This window comes from Coregonus lavaretus, assembly GCF_964263955.1.
Source record: "Coregonus lavaretus genome assembly, chromosome: 5".
Taxonomy (NCBI): Eukaryota; Metazoa; Chordata; class Actinopteri; order Salmoniformes; family Salmonidae; genus Coregonus; species Coregonus lavaretus.
In genome coordinates, this window is record NC_139992.1 from 10,717,801 (window position 1) to 10,738,223 (window position 20,423).

At 44.2% G+C, this 20,423-nt stretch overlaps 1 protein-coding gene across 1 annotated transcript in view; it reads left to right on the forward strand.

Moving 5' to 3' along the window:
* The window catches only part of LOC311129567 (Krueppel-like factor 7), a 47,904-nt gene extending 37,814 nt beyond the window's left edge, over nt 1-10,090 (forward strand). The window contains exons 3-4 of the mRNA XM_084161899.1: nt 15-138; nt 6,024-10,090. Coding sequence (XP_084018025.1) covers nt 15-138; nt 6,024-6,075 — 176 coding nt within the window. The 3' untranslated portion in view covers nt 6,076-10,090. The remainder of the gene's footprint in view (nt 1-14; nt 139-6,023) is intronic.
* The last annotated feature ends 10,333 nt before the right edge of the window (nt 10,091-20,423 follow it).

The window sequence follows — 20,423 nt, forward strand, 5'->3', positions numbered from 1 at the left end:
GTCTGTCTTGTCAGGTGAGAAACCATACAAGTGCTCCTGGGAGGGCTGTGAGTGGCGTTTCGCCCGGAGCGACGAGCTGACAAGGCACTATCGCAAACACACCGGGGCCAAGCCCTTCAAGTGTAACCACTGCGACAGGTATGTACCACACACGCCAACATCAATTACACACACACTTTGCATGTCACCGACCCAGTGGTGAAAAAGTGACAGCAGATGGATAATTTCTCTGTCACATGATCTGTCACATGATCTGTCACATGCAGACATGGTCAAATATTATATGTCCTATCTCAAACAGTACATCAATGCACTGTGCAGTACATGCACCACTTGTACATTGATGGTGGAAGGGGTGAGTTAGCCGTATACAATGTAAAGCGCATTGAGCTGTAGAACAATATTTGTTACATAAATGCAAGTCATTGCTGTAATGTCCCCTTGGACAGCCCCAGTCCCAGTAGCAGCGCTCCCTCCCTCCCTCTCCTTCTCCCTCTCCATCTCCCTCTCTGTCTTCCTCTCCGTCTTCCTCTCTGTCTCCCTCTCCGTCTGCCTCTCCGTCTGCCTCTCCGTCTGCCTCTCCGTCTCCCTCTCCGTCTCCCTCTCCGTCTCCCTCTCCGTCTTCCTCTCTGTCTCCCTCTCTGTCTCCCTCTCCATCTGCCTCTCCGTCTGCCTCTCCGTCTGCCTCTCCGTCTTCCTCTCCGTCTGCCTCTATGTCTCCATCTACGTCTCCCTCTCCGTCTCCCTCTCCGTCTCCCTCTCCCTCTCCGTCTCCCTCTCCCTCTCCGTCTCCCTCTCTGTCTCCCTCTCCGTCTCCCTCCCTCCCTCTCTGTCCTCATCATGTGCATAGCAGCACTCTACAGACTGTCTCACCTGTCCTATCTGGCAGTTAACACAGGCTCTGCTCCAGTCTCTGCTGAATAACTCAGTCACAGGCCAATCCTGTGTTATCCTGTGATTAGGCTGCTCTCCTCTGCTTCCCCTGCTGAAGGCACTGGCAGGGGTGCGTGCTGACACTAACAGTAAAAGCACCAGTGAAAAATGGTGGGCGTCTTAAAGTGAGATGGTTATGTAACAGAAGAAAAAGGAACTAAGGAGAAAGAGTGAGCGACCAAACACGAACCAGCTTGGGCATGCACAGGCCCTCTCTCCTCACACACCCGTTCACACACTCGTTCACACACCCGTTCACACACTCATACACACACCCGTTCACACACTCGTTCACACACCCGTTCACACACTCATACACACACCCGTTCACACACTCATACACACACCCGTTCACACACTCATACACACACCCGTTCACACACTCATACACACACCCGTTCACACACTCGTTCACACACCCGTTCACACACTCATACACACACTCATACACACACTCATACACACACCCGTTCACACACTCATACACAGACCCGTTCACACACTCATACACACACTCATACACACACCCGTTCACACACTCATACACACACCCGTTCACACAATCATACACACACTCGTTCACACACCCGTTCACACACCCGTTCACACACTCATACACACACCCGTTCACACACTCGTTCACACACTCATACACACAAGATCATCCATTTTCTAACAACAGACACAGTGACACTCATCAGACCTCTCTGTCCTGCTGGAGACACAAAGGAAGCTCTTTGTCTGTGAAGACAGCAGTGTGTGTGTGTGTGTGTGTGTGTGTGTGCACACGAGCTGTGTCTGACAGAGAGGGCACATTTGCATTAGAGTGGGTCTCTGATTGATAAGCTGTCAGGTGATAATAGCAGGAAGCAGTCACCCTGCACGCGTCCCAAATGGCACCCTATTCCCTACATAGTGCACTACTGTTGACCAGAGCATATAGGGGATACCGGGATAGGGTGCCATTTGGGAGGCAGACCCTGTCTTTCACACACAGGCAACAATTACACACTGGGGCCAAGGCACAAACTGATCGCTCCAGGTGGAACCACAATTACCCAGCTCCCACTCTGTCCCCCTCCAGACGGGGTCCGCTTTCCAAAATCCACCATCTCCCTCCCTCCACACACACACACATAAACATACACACACACACACCTAGACCAACCTTAGCCACTGTATATAATACACCATAGTCCCACTCAAGCCCACACCACTGACTCCCCAACTCAGGGGAGTGCATAATCAAATCCATGTTCACACACTCATTACCAGCATATATTGTGGCTGTTGGCTAACAATGGGGCTATTTGGAGCAGGCCTGCTACTGTTACGGGAATTGACAGGTCCAGATGCCAGGCCTGCTTTAGACACACACAGCCTCCAGGACTTGGATGTGAGCTAAGCCAGCCAGCCAACCAGTTCAGACACTCAGACTCTCTCTCTCTCTCTCTCTCTCTCTCTCTCTCTCTCTCTCTCTCTCTCTCTCTCTCTCTCTCTCTCTCTCTCTCTCTCTCTCTCTCTCTCTCTCTCTCTCTCTCTCTCTCTCTCTCTCTCTCTCTCTCTAAGTGCCTCGTAGGGGACTCTAATTGGACCCTCCCAGTTCCTCTAGTTTAGGTTTAAACCTAACCCCCTCCAGATCACTGCATGTTCTGCTGACACACATACTATATACCAGGGTTACCCAACTGGCGGCCAATGGGACTCATTTGGCCCGCAGGTGATTTTATTTGACCCCCCCCATTGTTGGACATCAAAGACTGTAAAAACACCAGCAAATCAGCTCCAAATCTGTTTCCATGCATAGAGAGATACTGTATACAGTATGTGATCGTATACAAATGTTAGCAAGGTTTGAAATGATTATGTTTTAGTCAAATATTATATATCTGTTTGTGTGTGTGTGTGTGTGTGTGTGTGTGTGTGTCTGACAGAGAGGGTACATTTGCATTAGCATGGGGCTCTGATTGATAAGCTGTCAGGTGATAATAGTAGGAAGCTGTCAGCATACCACCCTGCATCCTACTGCTGGCTTGCCTCTGAAGCTAAGCAGGGTTGGTCCTGGTCGGTCCCTGGGAGACCAGATGCTGCTGGAAGTGGTGTTGGAGGGCCAGTAGGAGGCACCTTTTCCTCTGATCTAAAAAAAAAAACATTTAAAAAAATAAGCCCAATGCCCCAGGGCAGTGATTGGGGACATTGCCCTGTGTAGGGTGCCGTCTTTCGGATGGGACATTAAACGGGTGTCCTGACTCTCTGTGGTCACTAAAGATCCCATAGCACTTATTGTAAGAGTATGGGTGTTAACCCCGGTGTCCTGGCTAAATTCCCAATCTGTCCCTCATGCCATCATGGCCATCTAATCATCCCCAGTTTCCAATTGGCTCATTCATCTCCCCTGTAACTATTCCCCAGGTCGTTGCTGTAAATGAGAATGTGTTCTCAGTCAACTTACCTGGTTAAAAAAACATTTGTAATTATGTTCCGGCCCCCTGACCATCCGCTCAAGAAACAATTGTCCTGCGGCTGAATCTAGTTGATGGTCCCTGCTATACACACACAAACACACACACACACACACACATACACACACACGCAAATACTCCCATGCACATGGTTCTGTCACAGAGACGAATAGAACATCAGTTAAAGGAAGGAAGGAAATGCGAGGAGCAGCACTAGATGTGTGATAAAGAGCACCCAGAGTGGAGCTGGCTGGATCACTACCTAGAACTCATCTGCTGATTATGTCGTAGGAGTATGTCACTCACACTGGGAAACGGCTGTAAAATGGCTGCCAAAACATTGAGTGTGAATAAGATGACAGTGGGTGCATCCCAAATGGCACCCTATTCCCAAAATAGTGCACTACTTTTCATCAGGGCCCAATGTCACCCTATTCCCTATATAGTGCACTACTTTTGACCAGAGCCCTATGGGCCCTGAATGAATGCACTATATAGGGAATAGGGTGCCATTCAGGACGCTTCCAGGGTTTGAGACTGAACCATCGTGCTGAAGTGTCTAAATGGGGGAACTGAAACCTGCATTGGATTTAGAACACCAACTGTGAAGCCTTTGTGATTGATAAATCCCTCATCTTAAAAGCACATCCAAATGATTTCCTTGTTGACGTTGTCCTCTGAAACAGATTGTGGCCACTCCTAAATGAATGGCTATACAAACAGTAGACTGGTGCCGCATCCCAAATGGCACCCTATCCCCTAGATAGTACACTACTTTTGACCAAAGCCCTACCAAATGTAGTGCACTATAAAGGGAATAGGACACCATTTGGGATGCTACCTGGCACAGTGGTTAACTCAACCCCGTCTTCTGCAAGGCCTTTGAAGCGTCTTGTGAGTGACGTGGCGACCATCAAACAGGCGTGCTGATCTCCCCTCTGTGAGGCAGCCTGTTCAGGTACCTTAGGGAACGCCTAGCTGGATGGGCCAGAAGGAACTCACATTACCATCAGAATGGGAGAAAGTTTAACAGTAAATACAGCCAGTGTTTTGAGCTCTGAGCTCCTCTCTGAGCCTTTCCGATACACACACACAGGAACATCATTAATTCTGCCTAATCAAGCTGGGACCCCCTGCAGGGTGAGGCAGAGGGGTAGAGGGGCGGAGGGGTATGGCGGGGGGGGGGGCGTACCAGCTGGTGTGGAAGCCCCTGACAGTGACTTGGAGGGCCATCTGTCCAGCCATCGGACCTTACTCAGCCCCCACTGGCCCTCTCTAGAAGTCACACCAGACAGGTACAACATGGACAGTTCAAAGGGAAGGTGTGAGGGAAGGAAAGAGAGAGAAAGGGAGAGAAAGAGAAGCCATTAAATGAAAGAGATTTTGTCAGAAGTCTTGAATAGCAACCTGCATCTGGCCTGCTCTGAGAGAGAGAGAGAGAGAGAGAGAGAGAGAGAGAGAGAGAGAGAGAGAGAGAGAGCGCTTTCATAACTGTTCAGTGTTCTCCCACCACCCGTACACACCACGGCTAGCTGGAGAAATAGCCCATCATGGCTGAGAAACCTCTTCTGGATTTAAATTGCAGAGCTGTCTTTGGACAAATTAATAATGGATCCAGCCGTCGGCAAATTGAATTTTTAATTCCTAATTTCACTCTCCCACATTTTGTTTTCTAGCTTGCTTTATTCATTTCAGTTGTGATTCATTTTATTGCTTTGCATGAGTGTAATAGGATAATCCACCCTTACAGCCTCATGTGGTGTATATTCTCCCTGTTTGCTGTTATTTATCACCCTCCAGTAGCAGTATCCAGTGAGCTTAATCGATTAGTACCGAAACAGGCCTATGGGCTGTTGCCCCCCCGCCCGTCCACATGCCATGGCTCTAACTAATAAGGGGTTTCTGCTATAGTATTTCACCTCTAGCTGTGGTATAAATCGCAGAACCAGGGACCTTGATTTGTGGCTGCGTTTTGGAGAATTATCGCACATGCTCTTTAACAAACGGAAGAGAAGGAGCAATCCTATTGCTGAATTGGCATGTCCTCATTTTGACTAACACTTATGTGATCAAAATGAAGCAAGATATCATTTATTATTAAGGGGCAAATGTTTTTTGTCCTTGAAAGTCTTCACTCCATCTGTACACATGTTACACAGCTCTTTGTTTTCTCATCCAGACTCACTTAACACTGATTATTAAACACATTTGCATCTGTGTGACTCAGTTGGTAGAGCATGGCGCTTGCAACACCAGGGTTGTGGGTTCGATTCCTACGGGGGGACCAGTATGAAAATGTATACACTCACAACTGTAAGTTGCTCTGGATAAGAGCGTCTGCTTAAATGTCAAATGTATCAGCAGCAGGAGAGCAGTGTCTGTCGTAGAATGTAACTTATCACTGAGATTATCTGAATGTCCATTTATCCAGCTAACATCTGGATGTACAGTTTAGAATCTGGGTGTCCATCTTGCTAAAGGCACATGATCAGTCATGCAGAAATGGAACTTTCAGCCTCTCGATGACCTTCCTGAATGCATAACCGTGTTTACCTACTGTTATTGAGTAACATAGTTTTGACTTCCCACACAAACAACCTCTTCTCTCTTTTTTTCACTTCTCTCCAGGTGTTTCTCCAGGTCAGACCACTTGGCCCTGCACATGAAGAGGCACATCTAAGGGAGAGGGAGGAGGAGAGCGAGGAAGACGAGCGAGAGAAGGGAGATAAGAGGAGAGAAGAAGTAGGCAGGATGGAAGACGAACCACACACCAGCTTCGGCTCTCACCGTCCCGAGGCTGCCCCCGCCACCTGAGACCTGACATTAGAAGCAAAGCATGGGGGATGACACGCTGTACGGATGTAAGCCACGACCCGGGACGGACGGATGGTCGGCGAGGACAGATGGAGTGAAAGAGAAGGAGGAGGAGCTTTTTTTTTTTCACACTTCCATGATCCCCACATCTCTACTCAACAGTCTACAACTCTCTTTTATTGCATCATCCGATTAGCCATGCCTTGGTCTGATCCAGGCCTGGTAACTCAGACACTGCCAAACCAATATGCTGATCCAGTTACGACCCATTTACACTCTACTGTTTATTTTCTGTACATTTAAACTATAGAGCAACTTGCAAAAGGAGATGGTTCACCCAGAATTAACTGCTAAACTTTGACACGCCAATCGCCAGTGTCTTGCAGAAGCAACGATGGGCATCCCAAACCAACAACAACTATTGCCTATTTTATTCTGGTGTGCTGTTTCTCAATCCCATCACAATTTTTAAGGGGTGTCTCTTGTAAAAGAACCCACAACCCTCAGCAAGCTATACCGTGTGAAATAACAACAATGCCAAAATAGCAAGACAAGAGAGACCAATGGAATTAGTGGCCAATCCGTCAGTTGCGCCCCCTGTCTGTGGGAGGAGGGTCTGACACTTCAGAGAGTGAGCTCTGTGACCCACCGGCACCGTGCTGCTGACTTCTCAGGCTCTCCTGTAGGAGGCGCTCTGCTCTTCTCTCTCACCTTCACTCCTGCCACCTCACAGGCAACAACTAACAAATGCGCAGCGACACTTTCTTGCCTTTGTTTTTTAAAGACAATTAATTATTATTATTATTAAGAATAATGGTCTGTTTTCTCTCAGCTGAAATGTCTTAAAAATTCACTGAATGAAAAAAACAAAAACAGTTTATGTACAAACGAGGAAGAATGTGCACATTTAAGGGAGGAACAACGAATGAACTTACCCCGACCCGTATGCACAGGCTAAACTCAGTTGCCGCTATCTAGCACTGACAGCTAAGAAGATGGAAAAACAAAAAAGAAATCACATGAACTCTGAAAGAAAAAGGATTTGTATTGTTGGCCTGATATGAAAGGAAATACCCTCTGTTTTCCACTCTGTGTTTTTCTCCAATGCGATCCAGCTGAAAACAAACCTTGGCGGGACCTTCGAGGCTTCAGCACCAAGCCAGGGCCAGAACAGAACAGAACACAAAACTGGAAAATGTTTGCTTTGTTTGTGTGGATTGTGGAACCCTATCTCCTCCAGTATGGAAGGGGAGGGGCCTGGGTGGCTGGTCTGCTGTGACCACACACCCTATTTGGGAAACTAGGGACCTGATAGGCTACTGGACATGAATCTGGGACTAAAGACACCCAACTCTCTGGGTATTAGAAAGGACAACATGGCCTCATCATCCCAGAGGGACTTGCCTGTTTCGTATCCATTGTCTGCACTGACTTTTTCAATGTTATCTGTGCTTTTTTTCATATAGTACAACAAAAAAATCAGAAAAAAATAATACAAATAAAAAAAACATGCATAAAAATACTCAAAAAAATACTACACAAAAAAACTATTCTGTCTCTCTCACACTCACACCGTACAGGCACATAGACACACACCGACACACAGAACAGTTTCTTTGTTCATGGCTCCACTTTGAGATAAGACTTTAAAAAACAGGAAAATATATGATTGAGTTAATGAACAGAGTTGGAAAACAAAACACTGCATGGCAGCTTCTCACACTCGGATCGCTTCCCAGAATCATTTGTTCTGCTCCAAATTTTTCACAGTAGGATTTTTAGCAATTGTTGTTTTGTAGAAAAATATCTGATTCCGCTGTAGGTAACGGCTTTGAAGTGAGAAAATGAGATAATTCTCATGTTCAAACAATCTCAGTCTCTGTATGTTAACAATCAGCTTCTACAGCATGGGACCAGATTCCTCTGCCCCAGGTCTATGAAGTCTTGCATAGCCTTGCAATCAGGGCATTAATACCAATATCACTGATACTGTCACTATTACTGTACCCACTACCCTTCCCCTCTCACATACACCCTGGCCTCCTCACATCAGTTGTAATGGCTGCTGTATCAGAATAGATGCCATTACTGTCTCTATAGTAATGTGTACGTATCTGCCATGCCAGACTCTCCTAGACAGTCCCAGAGTTGCCCTCAGGAGGGCTGGTGGAGCTCAGAACAATCTATACCAAAAACCTCCAGCGCGGAACTGCCCTCGAGCCACGGGCAGGGTCTGGCACAGAACACAGCGGCATCTGGGAAGCCGACCGCCTCCATACCAGGCCTCTTGGCACCACCAGCGCCGCGGCAGCTTTCTCTACAAACACAAAACAAAAACAGTCTCTCGACAACAAGACGATGTAAAACTAGAGATTAAGATTGTCTTTGTGTTTTGATTCCACTTTTTAGTTGGAACTTCTTCCTTGTTGTTTTGTTGTTGTTTTAACGCTACAATTATTATTTTTGTTGCCATGGTGGATGATGCAAGGTCATGCCAAAATGTAAGAAATGCAGGGGGACGGGTTTTGAACGATCCCCCCTTCTATGTACAATCATGTAGGGTTTGTTTGTGGCACTTTTTGCAGGATTTGCGATGGTATCTCTGTGTGTGTCCCAATGCGAGCTAGAGCACGGCACATCCTTTGGAAACATTGTGAATCTAATTTGCGTTGTGAGAAAGAATACTACTAATAGACTGGTGGCCAAGTGTGAAACTAACAGTGTGGGAGACTGGGATTGTACTGTGTGTTGGTTGATCCATTCACTTTAAGAGAGCTTTCAATCTATCTAGCAATGGCTGACAATATTGCTTTTGTTTTGGTTTTGTTTCTGACGTTTTATTTTCTCTTCAAACCACTCAAATCACATTCATTTGGGATCACAGAGCAGAATGATGAAAAAACAAACACTAAAACTCAAAAACCATACGCCATGCACTTCACTTGCACCTCCAATAGGTTCAAGCAAATGAAAACTCCTAAAAGACTCTTATGTTCTAGCAGACGTTCACTTCTGGTTGTAGCCTTTTCTACAGTGCCCACTGCAGCAAAGCCTGGATACAGTAAACAGGAAATGGATACAGTGGTCACGGTAATTTAGCCCGTAACAGGCCTGCATGCTAAAAAGATAGCAGCACACAGTTTAAATAAATCCAAATTAGCCCAACTTTAGTCCCCTTGGGTACACACTGACAGATCTCAAACTCCACTTCAAATGAAAAGTCCTATTCTATTTCAGTCCTGTGGCATTCCCACCAGAAGTAGCTAGCTAGCCCTCTTCCCCTTTCCCTCGCCTGTTAAAACACTGCTTGCTGCCATGGAGATGCTCCTATGTAGTTTCCTGAGCGCTAGTATCCCACAGCTCTGATTAGCATTAGCGCTGCAGGCTGCTCTGTGGAGGCTCCTTTAGTCTCTCCAGTTGCACTCCGCTAATGAGAAAGGCATTTGGTCACAGAGAAACAGAGGTCTAGGGGAAAAAAACATAAGGGACCGCGAGCCAAAATTGTTTTATTTCAACGGTCCACAGTACTGTTACGAACCCAGTGGGCAATCTGCCACAGAAAAAACAAGAGTACATTAGCAGCAGCTTATCGTAAAGCCAGATAGATATTTATTTGAGAAAGTGATTGAAATTGAAGAGATATTTTTTGACAAAGAGAAAAAATAGTTTACCCCAGGGATTAACCAAATGATGATGAAATTAGGCCTGCTTTTTATCTAATGGATTAGCGATTGAAATGAGATTATGATGAATCCTACAGGTCCTTATAGCCATGTACAACACATCCCCCTCCACCCCCCTGCTCCTGCACTCTACAAGTGCCATTCTAATAGCCCCCTATCCATCTCTCCATCTCTCCCTCTCTCTCTCTCTCTCTCTCTCTCTCTCTCTCTCTCTCTCTCTCTCTCTCTCTCTCTCTCTCTCTCTCTCTCCATCTCTCCCTCCCTCTCTCTCTCTCTCTCTCTCTCTCTACAACCCCACAGCAGTGATCCATGCACAATCCACTGCAGGAATGTTGAATACACACCTATACACATCCACCCAAAGATTTGCAGATTTGCAAGTAAATTGCTGTGAATTAAAATAGATGGAGAGAGTGCAAGAGAAAGAATGAAATCGTTTTACTGTCCACTACTTATCCACCATTATTGTCCCCCTTCCCTAACCCTGACCCAATTTCTTCCCGCATTACAATCTTGTCTGATGTTCAGTGTGGCCGAACTCATTGTCCGTTCATGGTTGTAAAATATATGTTGTGTAGTCTCTTTAGGGTGCCCAATTCAAGGGCGACTTAACTATCACTCTACCAATTCTAATGTAGAGTTAGTTCCGATAGCTTCTTAGTACAGTGCAAAATAGTACAGTGGAGTCTAATATTTCAAACTGTCATGTCTGAGGTGGACCGTCGAGTCTATGTTAGGTTAACTGTTGCCTGTGGTAACACGTACACGTACGCCAGTTGCAAACAAACGTTTTGAAAACCATCCCGAGAACGATCGCATCATACACCTCCTACCTTAAGCATTCCCCAAACTTGAAGCCTCACACGTTCGGTCCCCATGAGGTAGGGTTGTCACTTTGGTGAGGCTTCTGGCAGCTTTGTAGATACATATAGTAATAGTTCTCCCACTCAGTGAGTTCATAAAGGTTAACAACAACAACCTATATAGGTGAAACTTAAGGGGGGTATTGTGCACTGCTAGGCAACAGTGCTTCAGCATTTAAACTCATACATAAATCTCACACACTCTTTTAATGTTCCTGTTCTTCTATATTCGCAAGCATACCATTTCACTACATTAACTTACTGTGCACACTCCATAGTGTATCTACTTACTTACTGCTAGCATAGTCTGTTGGAGCACTCAAATGTCAAATAGCCACTTAACATGTTGTGACACTTCCTGATGCACTTAACCACAAGAACCAATTGGAGGAGACCAATTAGACCAATTAGATGGTTTATTTTGAGATATTAGCCAATCAAACTGATATGTAATTACTATATTATGGACCCTCGACTGTCATTAAATGGGCAATAGCAACTGGGCATGGTGAGCGAACAATGTTCCAAAGTTGTTTTGATGGTCCAGGTGGGTTTGTTCTTTACTGTGTCCTTTTTAAGAGAAGGAAACATCATACTTTCAACAGGTGACTAGTTTCTTCCTGTTTGGGGTGTTGAAACTCATGGTTCTTGTGGGTACACCTGCATCAGGGAGTGAGTCTGTATCTGCTGTGTTTGTCCATATTTAATGTGTCAGTATATAAGGGATTGACAAATCTCTTCCTCCCTGTCTCATTCTGTATCACTCCACCTCATCCCCACTTTCCCTTCGTCCCCCAATCCTACTCCATCCAACTCTGGGGCCCAGGTATCATACTCTGGGACCCAGGTATCATACTCTGGGGCCCAGGTATCATACTCTGAACAGTGCATGGATAGAGGAATAGATCCTGGGATGTTTTGTCCCCTCAGACCTGTTAGTATCTAGTGCAGAGTACTCTAGAGTTCTATTCTATTCCCAATTCTAGAATTTAGAGTTCGATTCACCCTCTGCTAAGTGGAGAGTCGTGGCCAGAGAGACAGCACCAGGATGTGCAACTCAGTCAAAGGGCCACCCATAGAAATACAACTACTAGAACAGACATCCCTATTCAAGTCAAGTCATTCTATTTCTATGGGGCCACCCACCCAGCCAACAACACACCTCAATCTTAGAACAGAGTTAAACCCCACCGGTGCTTTTCTCAGACCGTCTACAGTACGTCTGAGCCTCCACGTGGTAGTCTAGTCCCAGTCCAGCCTCTACACCTGGTCAGTCTGTGACAGTGCAGCGACATTGGAACACCTTTCCTATCGCCACCTCTCTGTCATCCACTCCTTCTGCAGGGGCCCCATAATGTCAACAACACCATCACCTCTCCTTCCTACCAGACCCCTCAGCCTCCACTCCTCCACCTCTCCCTCACTCCCTCCTCCCTCCTCACCCCTCCCTCCCTCCTCACCCCTCCCTCTCTCTCTTCCTCCCTCCCTCCCTCCCTCCTCCATTCCTCCACCTCTCCCTCCCTCCACCTCTCCCTCACTCCACCTCTCCCTCCACCCCCTCACCCCTCCCTCTCCCTCCCTCCCTCCTCCATCTCTCCCTCCCTCCTCACCCCTTCCTTCCGCTTGCTCCTGTCACTGTCATGGTCAATTACTTTTTGGTTTTCTCTTGGGTTCTTTATTTCCTTGTTTTTATTATTTGCTGTACAAAGTGTTTAAAATATTATTATTTGTATTATATGATGTTAGTATGGTAATGTTCTTTATTAAGGAAGAGGAAAAATTTATTTTTGTTACTGGTCTGTTTCATAATTCTTTTTTAAATTGGTATTGTAAGATATCTATGCAAGAGCTGTTCAGTGGAGCATTTTTATTTAAGAATGTACTATGTGTAATAAATGGTAGAATCTATCTCTGTCTGGCGTTTTGTGTTTCTGCTGCAGGCTCTTACGACCAACAACAATTAACCATTGACAAGACACATACTGTAGTGTAGAAACACCTCACTGCTCCTTTCCATACGGTATAACTCCTAACCTTTGTTCAAGCTGTTCTCTGAGAGTGGAGTCTCATTAAAAAGCCCTCTGACTCCTTGAGTAATACAGCCTGACAATGGATCCCTGCACCAGCGCTCAAACCACTTCCATTGTGCAGCACAGCACATTACTCAGACTGGGTAATGGTGGACTGAGAAATAAGGCTCAGTGGTTAGAGAGAGCGAAAGCGTGCAGGTGCAACGAGACAGACGCCATAACCATAGAACCGTCCCATTTCCCCCACTTTGGTGGCAATTCCAGGCTTTACTATTACAAATTAGAGATTCTCAGGAATATCTATGGCCCGCCACTATGTAAAGTGTCTCTCAGGGGTTCAGTGTGTGAGTAGCATATTCCTTAATTAGGGCAGTTACTAACTCGTCATTGACTAAGCCGGAGCCACCATTTACAGAGCAAGCCCATCCCGCGCCCATGATTTACAGATTAAAAGGGGTAATGGAATAACTAATGGCTAATTAGGGATCAATTATGTAGAAGAAAAGGGGCCTTATACAGCATATACATTCTATAAATGTCCTTTGGTGAGAGAGGAGATTTTGCTGTCAGGTTTCTAAGTCATTGCTAATGTCCCTAATTGAAATGGACACAGTCATCAAGCCAGCGGTTTCAACAGTAGGTCTGCATCCCAAATGGGCCTATGGGCCCTGGTAAAAAGTAGTGCACTACATAGGGAATAGGGTGCCATTTGGGATGCACCCTAGGCCACGTCTTCACATCTCCGACATTTTAGCTACGTCGCTGTCTTCCTGTTAAGTGCCGTGACCACATGGTCTGTTGGATGTTGCTTACGCATCAACTGCCCACTTGACATTATTTTACAGCCAGCCATAAAAAATAAAAATAAAACATTTCGCCTATGGAGGGGAAATATGTTCATATGAAGACATCCTGTAAGTATTGAACTTCAAATCTACATTTAGGAGAGCTAAGAGCTGCCTGGCATGGTGCTTAGTGTAAACCAAAACAATGAATTGTTAACACTTATCGGGTGTGACATTTCCGAGCATCCTAATCCTAGCTTGTCTAGCTCCAGGGAGAGAAAAGTGAAGGGAATAAGCAGGAACTAATCTTATTTAGCGCTGCTAAACACAGCTGCTGTGTTGTGTCAGTGACTGTGTAATACAGAAACCACATAGCTACTGACTCATCATCTCTCCCACCAGGAATAAACAGAAATGTGAAGAATTAGCTGGCTGAATATTCCAAGATATCACTGTGGAGATCCATGCCAGCTACTCTCCTGTGACCCCTGACCCACACCAGCTCATTGTCCAGTTACAGGCCTGTAGTGTCCACTAGACAGGCCTGTAGTGTCCACTAGACAGGCCTGTAGTGTCCACTAGACAGGCCTGTAGTGTCCACTAGACAGGCCTGTAGTGTCCACTAGACAGGCCTGTAAACTGGCCTGTCTGGCAATATTGTCCACAACAATAGACTGGGTGGCAGTAGGATGATGACCACGGCTAAATTTGTTACCGAAATATATTCGGCATGCACTTTTTAATAATTTATAAAATTACTGTGTTGATTAAAGTGAAATTACAACACAGATGCGGTTATTGTTTTAATATGCCTAAACCCTTCAGCGAATGGCTGATTAAAAAAGCAGGTAATTTAATTAAGCAAGATGATAGAAGGAGATAATCCATAACCTCCTAGGCCTTTACTGTTACACTGACGCCGTGTGTGTGTGTGTGTGTGTGTGTGTGTGTGTGTAGGTGCATGAGTGTGTACACAGCATCCAGAGCTATCTGCATCTGCTGCTGGAGGTGTTGTTAACATTTCCAGGCCCTCCTCCCAGAGGACTTCATCCAGAAAATCAAGGAAATAAAATTAAAAACTGTGAAGCTGGGAGTCTGAGAATTCCCCATGAGAAACCACAGAATATATGAGGTCTGCACAAATGAGAGGTAATAAAGGTAGAATATAGGTAATATAGGGGGAATATAGGTAGTAAAGGGAATAGAGGTAGTAAAGGGAATATAGGTAGTAAAGGGAATAGACGTAGTAAAGGGAATAGACGTAGTAAAGGGAATAGAGGTAGTAAAGGGAGAATAGAGATAGTAAAGGGAATATATGTAGTAAAGGGGCAATAGAGGTAGTAAAGGGAATAGAGGTAGTAAAGGGAGACTAGAGGTAGTAAAGGGAGAATAGAGGTAGTAAAGGGAATAGAGGTAGTAAAGGGAATATAGGTAGTAAAGGGAATACAGGTAGTATAGGGAATAGACGTAGTAAAGGGAATAGACGTAGTAAAGGGAATAGAGGTAATAAAGGGAGAATAGAGATAGTAAAGAGAATAGATGTAGTAAAGGGGGAATAGAGGTAGTAAAGGGAATAGAGGTAGTAAAGGGAGAATAGAGGTAGTAAAGGGAGAATAGAGGTAGTAAAAGGAATAGAGGTAGTGAAGGGGGAATAGAGGTAGTGAAGGGGGAATAGACGTAGTAAAGGCGGAATTGAGGTAGTGAAGAGGGAATAGAGGTAGTGAAGGGGGAATAGATGTAGTAAAGGGAATAGAGGTAGGAAAGGGAATAGAGGTAGTAAAGGGAATAGACGTAGTAAAGGGAATAGACATAGTAAAGGGAATAGACATAGTAAAGGGAATAGAGGTAGTAAAGGGAGAATAGAGGTAGTAAAGGGAATAGACATAGTAAAAGGAATAGAGGTAGTGAAGGGGGAATAGAGGTAGTGAAGGGGGAATAGACGTAGTAAAGGGGGAATAGACATAGTAAAGGGAACAGACGTAGTAAAGGGAATAGACGTAGTAAAGGGAATAGACATAGTAAAAGGAATAGAGGTAGTGAAGGGGGAATAGACGTAGTAAAGGCAGAATAGAGGTTGTAAAGGGGGAATAGAGGTAGTAAAGGGAATAGAGGTAGTAAAGGGAATAGAGGTAATAAAGGCAGATTAGAGGTAGTAAAGGGAATAGACATAGTAAAGGGAATAGAGGTAGTAAAGGGAATAGATGTAGTATAGGGAATAGATGTAGTATAGGGAGAATATAGGTCATAAAGGGAGAATAGAGGTAGTAAAGGGAATAGACATAGTAAAAGGAACCGAGGTAGTGAAGGGGGAATAGATGTAGTAAAGGCAGAATAGAGGTAGTAAAGGGAATAGACGTAGTAAAAGGAATAGAGGTAGTGAAGGGGGAATAGATGTAGTAAAGGCAGAATTGAGGTAGTGAAGGGGGAATAGAGGTAGTGAAGGGGGAATAAATATAGTAATGGGAATAGAGGTAGTAATGGGAATAGAGGTAGTAAATGGAATAGAGGTAGTAAAGGGAATAGAGGTAGTAAAGGGAATATAGGTAATAAAGGGAGAATATAGGTAGTAAAGGGAATAGACATAGTAAAAGGAATAGAGGTAGTAAAGGGAATAGGGGTAGTAAAGGGAATAGAGGTAGTAAAGGGGGAGTAGAGGTAGTGAAGGGGGAATAGAGGTATTAGAGGGAATAGACATAGTAAAAGGAATATAGGTAGTGAGGGGGGAATAGACGTAGTAAAGGCAGAATAGAGGTAGTGTTACGAACCCCGTGGCTTTAAACGTCTAGGGTGGATGGACAAGAGACCCGTAACATAATTCATGTAAATTAGAATCGTGACATGGGACAGTGAGAACAAAAACTACACGACAACCATAAACTACCGTCAAACATAAAATGTTTATTTTTTGAACACACGGTAAAGGTTTGGGAAAAAGGGCTGAGCAGGACCCAAGAAATGAAACAATAGTGTAAAAAAAAACTAAACTGATCTTGCCTGCCTCAAGAACCGCTAAGCTACTGCTAACCATACAAAAATACAGTGGGTGGTCCGCTCAGGTCTAACTAGTGTTTTTAGACAGTTTTCTTCCTACGGGTAATGTATGCCCAAGGGCAACTTGCTTAAATTCCCCTTTTCCCAGAAACACACAACAAAGTTACCAAACAGAGTAACCAGCAAATGAGTGAGTACACAAAACACAGGACACCACAGTATCCATACTCACATACGGAAAATAGTCTCTAACAAAGTTACCAAACAGAGTGGGATGTGTGATTGAAAAACCAGAAACAGGTGGTGCAATGCAGAGGATAGTCCACTGATTGGTCCACCTCAGCAATCAGCAGACACCCCAACGACCACCAATCAGGAACATACAGGACACCTGTGATTAGGGCAGAAAGAGAGGAAAAACACAAAAAGACACAGGATACCTGTATCCGTAACAGGTAATAAAGGGAGAATAGAGGTAGTAAAGGGAATAGACATAGTAAAGGGAATAGAGGTAGTGAAGGGGGAATAGACGTAGTAAAGGCAGAATAGAGGTAGTGAAGGGGGAATAGAGGTAGTGAAGGGGGAATAGATGTAGAAAAGGGAATAGACGTATTAAAGGGAATAGAGGTAGTAAAGGGAATAGAGGTAGTAAGGGGAATAGAGGTAGTAAAGGGAATATACATAGTAAAAGGAATAGAGGTAGTGAAGGGGGAATAGACGTAGTAAAGGCAGAATAAAGGTAGTGAAGGGAGAATAGAGGTAGTAAATGCAGAATAGAGGTAGTGAAAGGGGGAATAGAGGTAGTAAAGGGAATAGAGGTAATAAAGGGGGAATAGAGGTAGTAAAGGCGATAGAGGTATTAAATGGAGAATATAGGTAGTAAAGGGGATATAGAGGTAATAAAGGGAGAATAGAGTTAGTAAAGGGAATAGAGGTAGTAAAGACAGAATAGAGGTAGTAAAGGGGGAATAGAGGTAATAAAGGGAGTATAGTGGTAGTAAAGGGAATAGAGGTAATAAAGGGGGAATAGAGGTAGTAAAGGCAGAATAGAGGTAGTAAAGGGGGAATAGAGGTAATAAATGGAGAATAGAGGTAGTAAAGGGAATAGAGGTAGTAAAGGGAATAGAGGTAGTAAAGACAGAATAGAGGTGGTGAAGGGGGAATAGAGGTAGTAAAGGGAATATAGGTAGTAAAGGCAGAATAGAGGTAGTAAAGGGGGAATAGAGGTAGTAAAGGGAATATACATAGTAAAAGGAATAGAGGTAGTGAAGGGGGAATAGACGTAGTAAAGGCAGAATAAAGGTAGTGAAGGGAGAATAGAGGTAGTAAATGCAGAATAGAGGTAGTGAAAGGGGGAATATAGGTAGTAAAGGGAATAGAGGTAATAAAGGGGGAATAGAGGTAGTAAAGGCGATAGAGGTATTAAATGGAGAATATAGGTAGTAAAGGGGATATAGAGGTAATAAAGGGAGAATAGAGTTAGTAAAGGGAATAGAGGTAGTAAAGACAGAATAGAGGTAGTAAAGGGGGAATAGAGGTAATAAAGGGAGTATAGTGGTAGTAAAGGGAATAGAGGTAATAAAGGGGGAATAGAGGTAGTAAAGGCAGAATAGAGGTAGTAAAGGGGGAATAGAGGTAATAAATGGAGAATAGAGGTAGTAAAGGGAATAGAGGTAGTAAAGGGAATAGAGGTAGTAAAGACAGAATAGAGGTGGTGAAGGGGGAATAGAGGTAGTAAAGGGAATATAGGTAGTAAAGGCAGAATAGAGGTAGTAAAGGGGGAATAGAGGTAATAAAGGAAGAATACATTTACATTTTAGTCATTTAGCAGACGCTCTTATCCAGAGCGACTTACAGTTAGTGAGTGCATACATTTTTTCATACTGGCCCCCCGTGGGAATCGAACACACAATCCTGGCGTTGCAAGCGCCATGCTCTACCAACTGAGCTACAGGTAGTAAAGGGAATAGAGGTAGTAAAGGGAATAGAGGTAGTAAAGGGAATAGAGGTAGTAAAGGTGGAATAGAGGTAGTAAAGGCTATGTTTTCATATGTGTCTTGACACAGGAAGTATGCCCTCTGGCAACAGGAAATTAGTGTAAATCTTTTATTTGTATTTCTTTTTGCTCCAACAACACTCCACATCCCACTACCTTCTACTGAGGAGGATGCCTGGTGTGCCCAACTCCCATTCCCCATGCCAATCATTAGTTGGGTATGAATAAAAAGGAAACTAAATACATCATAAACTTCACCTGTAATCAAATCAAATTACATTTTTACATTTTAGTCATTTAGCAGACGTTCTTATCCAGAGCGACTTACAGAAGCAATTGGGGTTAAGATTTTTAGGCAACAGATTTTTCGCCTAGTCGGCTCGGGGATTCGAATCAGCAACGTTTTAGTTACTGTCCCAACGCTCTTAACCACTAGGCTACCTTGTGCCTCAATCAAATCAAATCAAGCTTTATTTATACAGCACATTTCAGACATAGAATGCAACACAATGTGCTTTACAGGAAAAATGAAAATAAAAACTGAAATATTTACTGCACAACAAACATAAGAGTATAAAAAACAAAAGAACAACAATAAAACTGAACTAATAAAAAAGGACCCTATGGAAAACCAAAGCTAAAAAGGTGTGTTTTAAGATCTCTTTTAAAAATGTCCACAGTTTCGGTTCTCTGGTAGGCTATTCCAGAGGCTGGGGGCATAGTAACTAAAGGCTGCCTCTCCATGCATCTTGGTCCTAGACTTTGGGATAGTTAAAAGGCCAGTGCCAGAGGACCTGAGGGACCTACTGGGTACATAACTTAAAAGCATGTCTGACATGTATTGGGGTGCACAATTGTGGATTGATTTAAAAACCAATAGAATAATCTTAAAATGAATGCTAAAACTCACAGGCAGTCAGTGCAGAGACCTTAAAACCAGCGTAATGTGTGCTCTCTGTCTGGTCTTGGTCAGTACCCGTGCTGCAGCATTCTATATGTTTTGAAGTTGACCAATGACTTTCTTGGGTAGACCAGACAGGAGAGCATTACAGTAGTCAAGCCTGCTTGTAATAAAAGCATGGATGAGTCTCTCTGTATCAGCACCTTCACAATGTTCCTCAGGTGGTGAAAAGCTATTTTGGTCACATTCCTAATGTGTGATTCGAAATTGAGTTCAGAATCTAAAATAACACCTAGGTTTTTTACCTGGTGTTTTATCTTTATTGCCTGTGAATTCAAATGTGATTTGGCTACAACAATAACTACCTCGGTCTTGTCTTGATTTAGCTGGAGGAAGTTGTGAGCCATCCAAGTATTTAAATCACTAATACAGTCTAATAATTTATCCGTGGAGCTAAAATCCTCTGGGGATACAGAAATGTAAAGTTGTGTATCGTCTGCGTAGCGGTGAAAATCAATGCTGTGCTTTCTGATAACGCTGCCAAGGGGTAACATACACTGCTCAAAAAAATAAAGGGAACACTAAAATAACACATCCTAGATCTGAATGAATGAAATAATCTTATTAAATACTTTTTTCTTTACATAGTTGAATGTGCTGATAACAAAATCACACAAAAATTATCAATGGAAATCAAATTTATCAACCCATGGAGGTCTGGATTTGGAGTCACCCTCAAAATTAAAGTGGAAAACCACACTACAGGCTGATCCAAATTTGATGTAATGTCCTTAAAACAAGTCAAAATTATGCTCAGTAGTGTGCGTGGGCTCCACGTGCCTGTATGACCTCCCTACAACGCCTGGGCATGCTCCTGATGAGGTGGCGGATGGTCTCCTGAGGGATCTCCTCCCAGACCTGGACTAAAGCATCCGCCAACTCCTGGACAGTCTGTGGTGCAACGT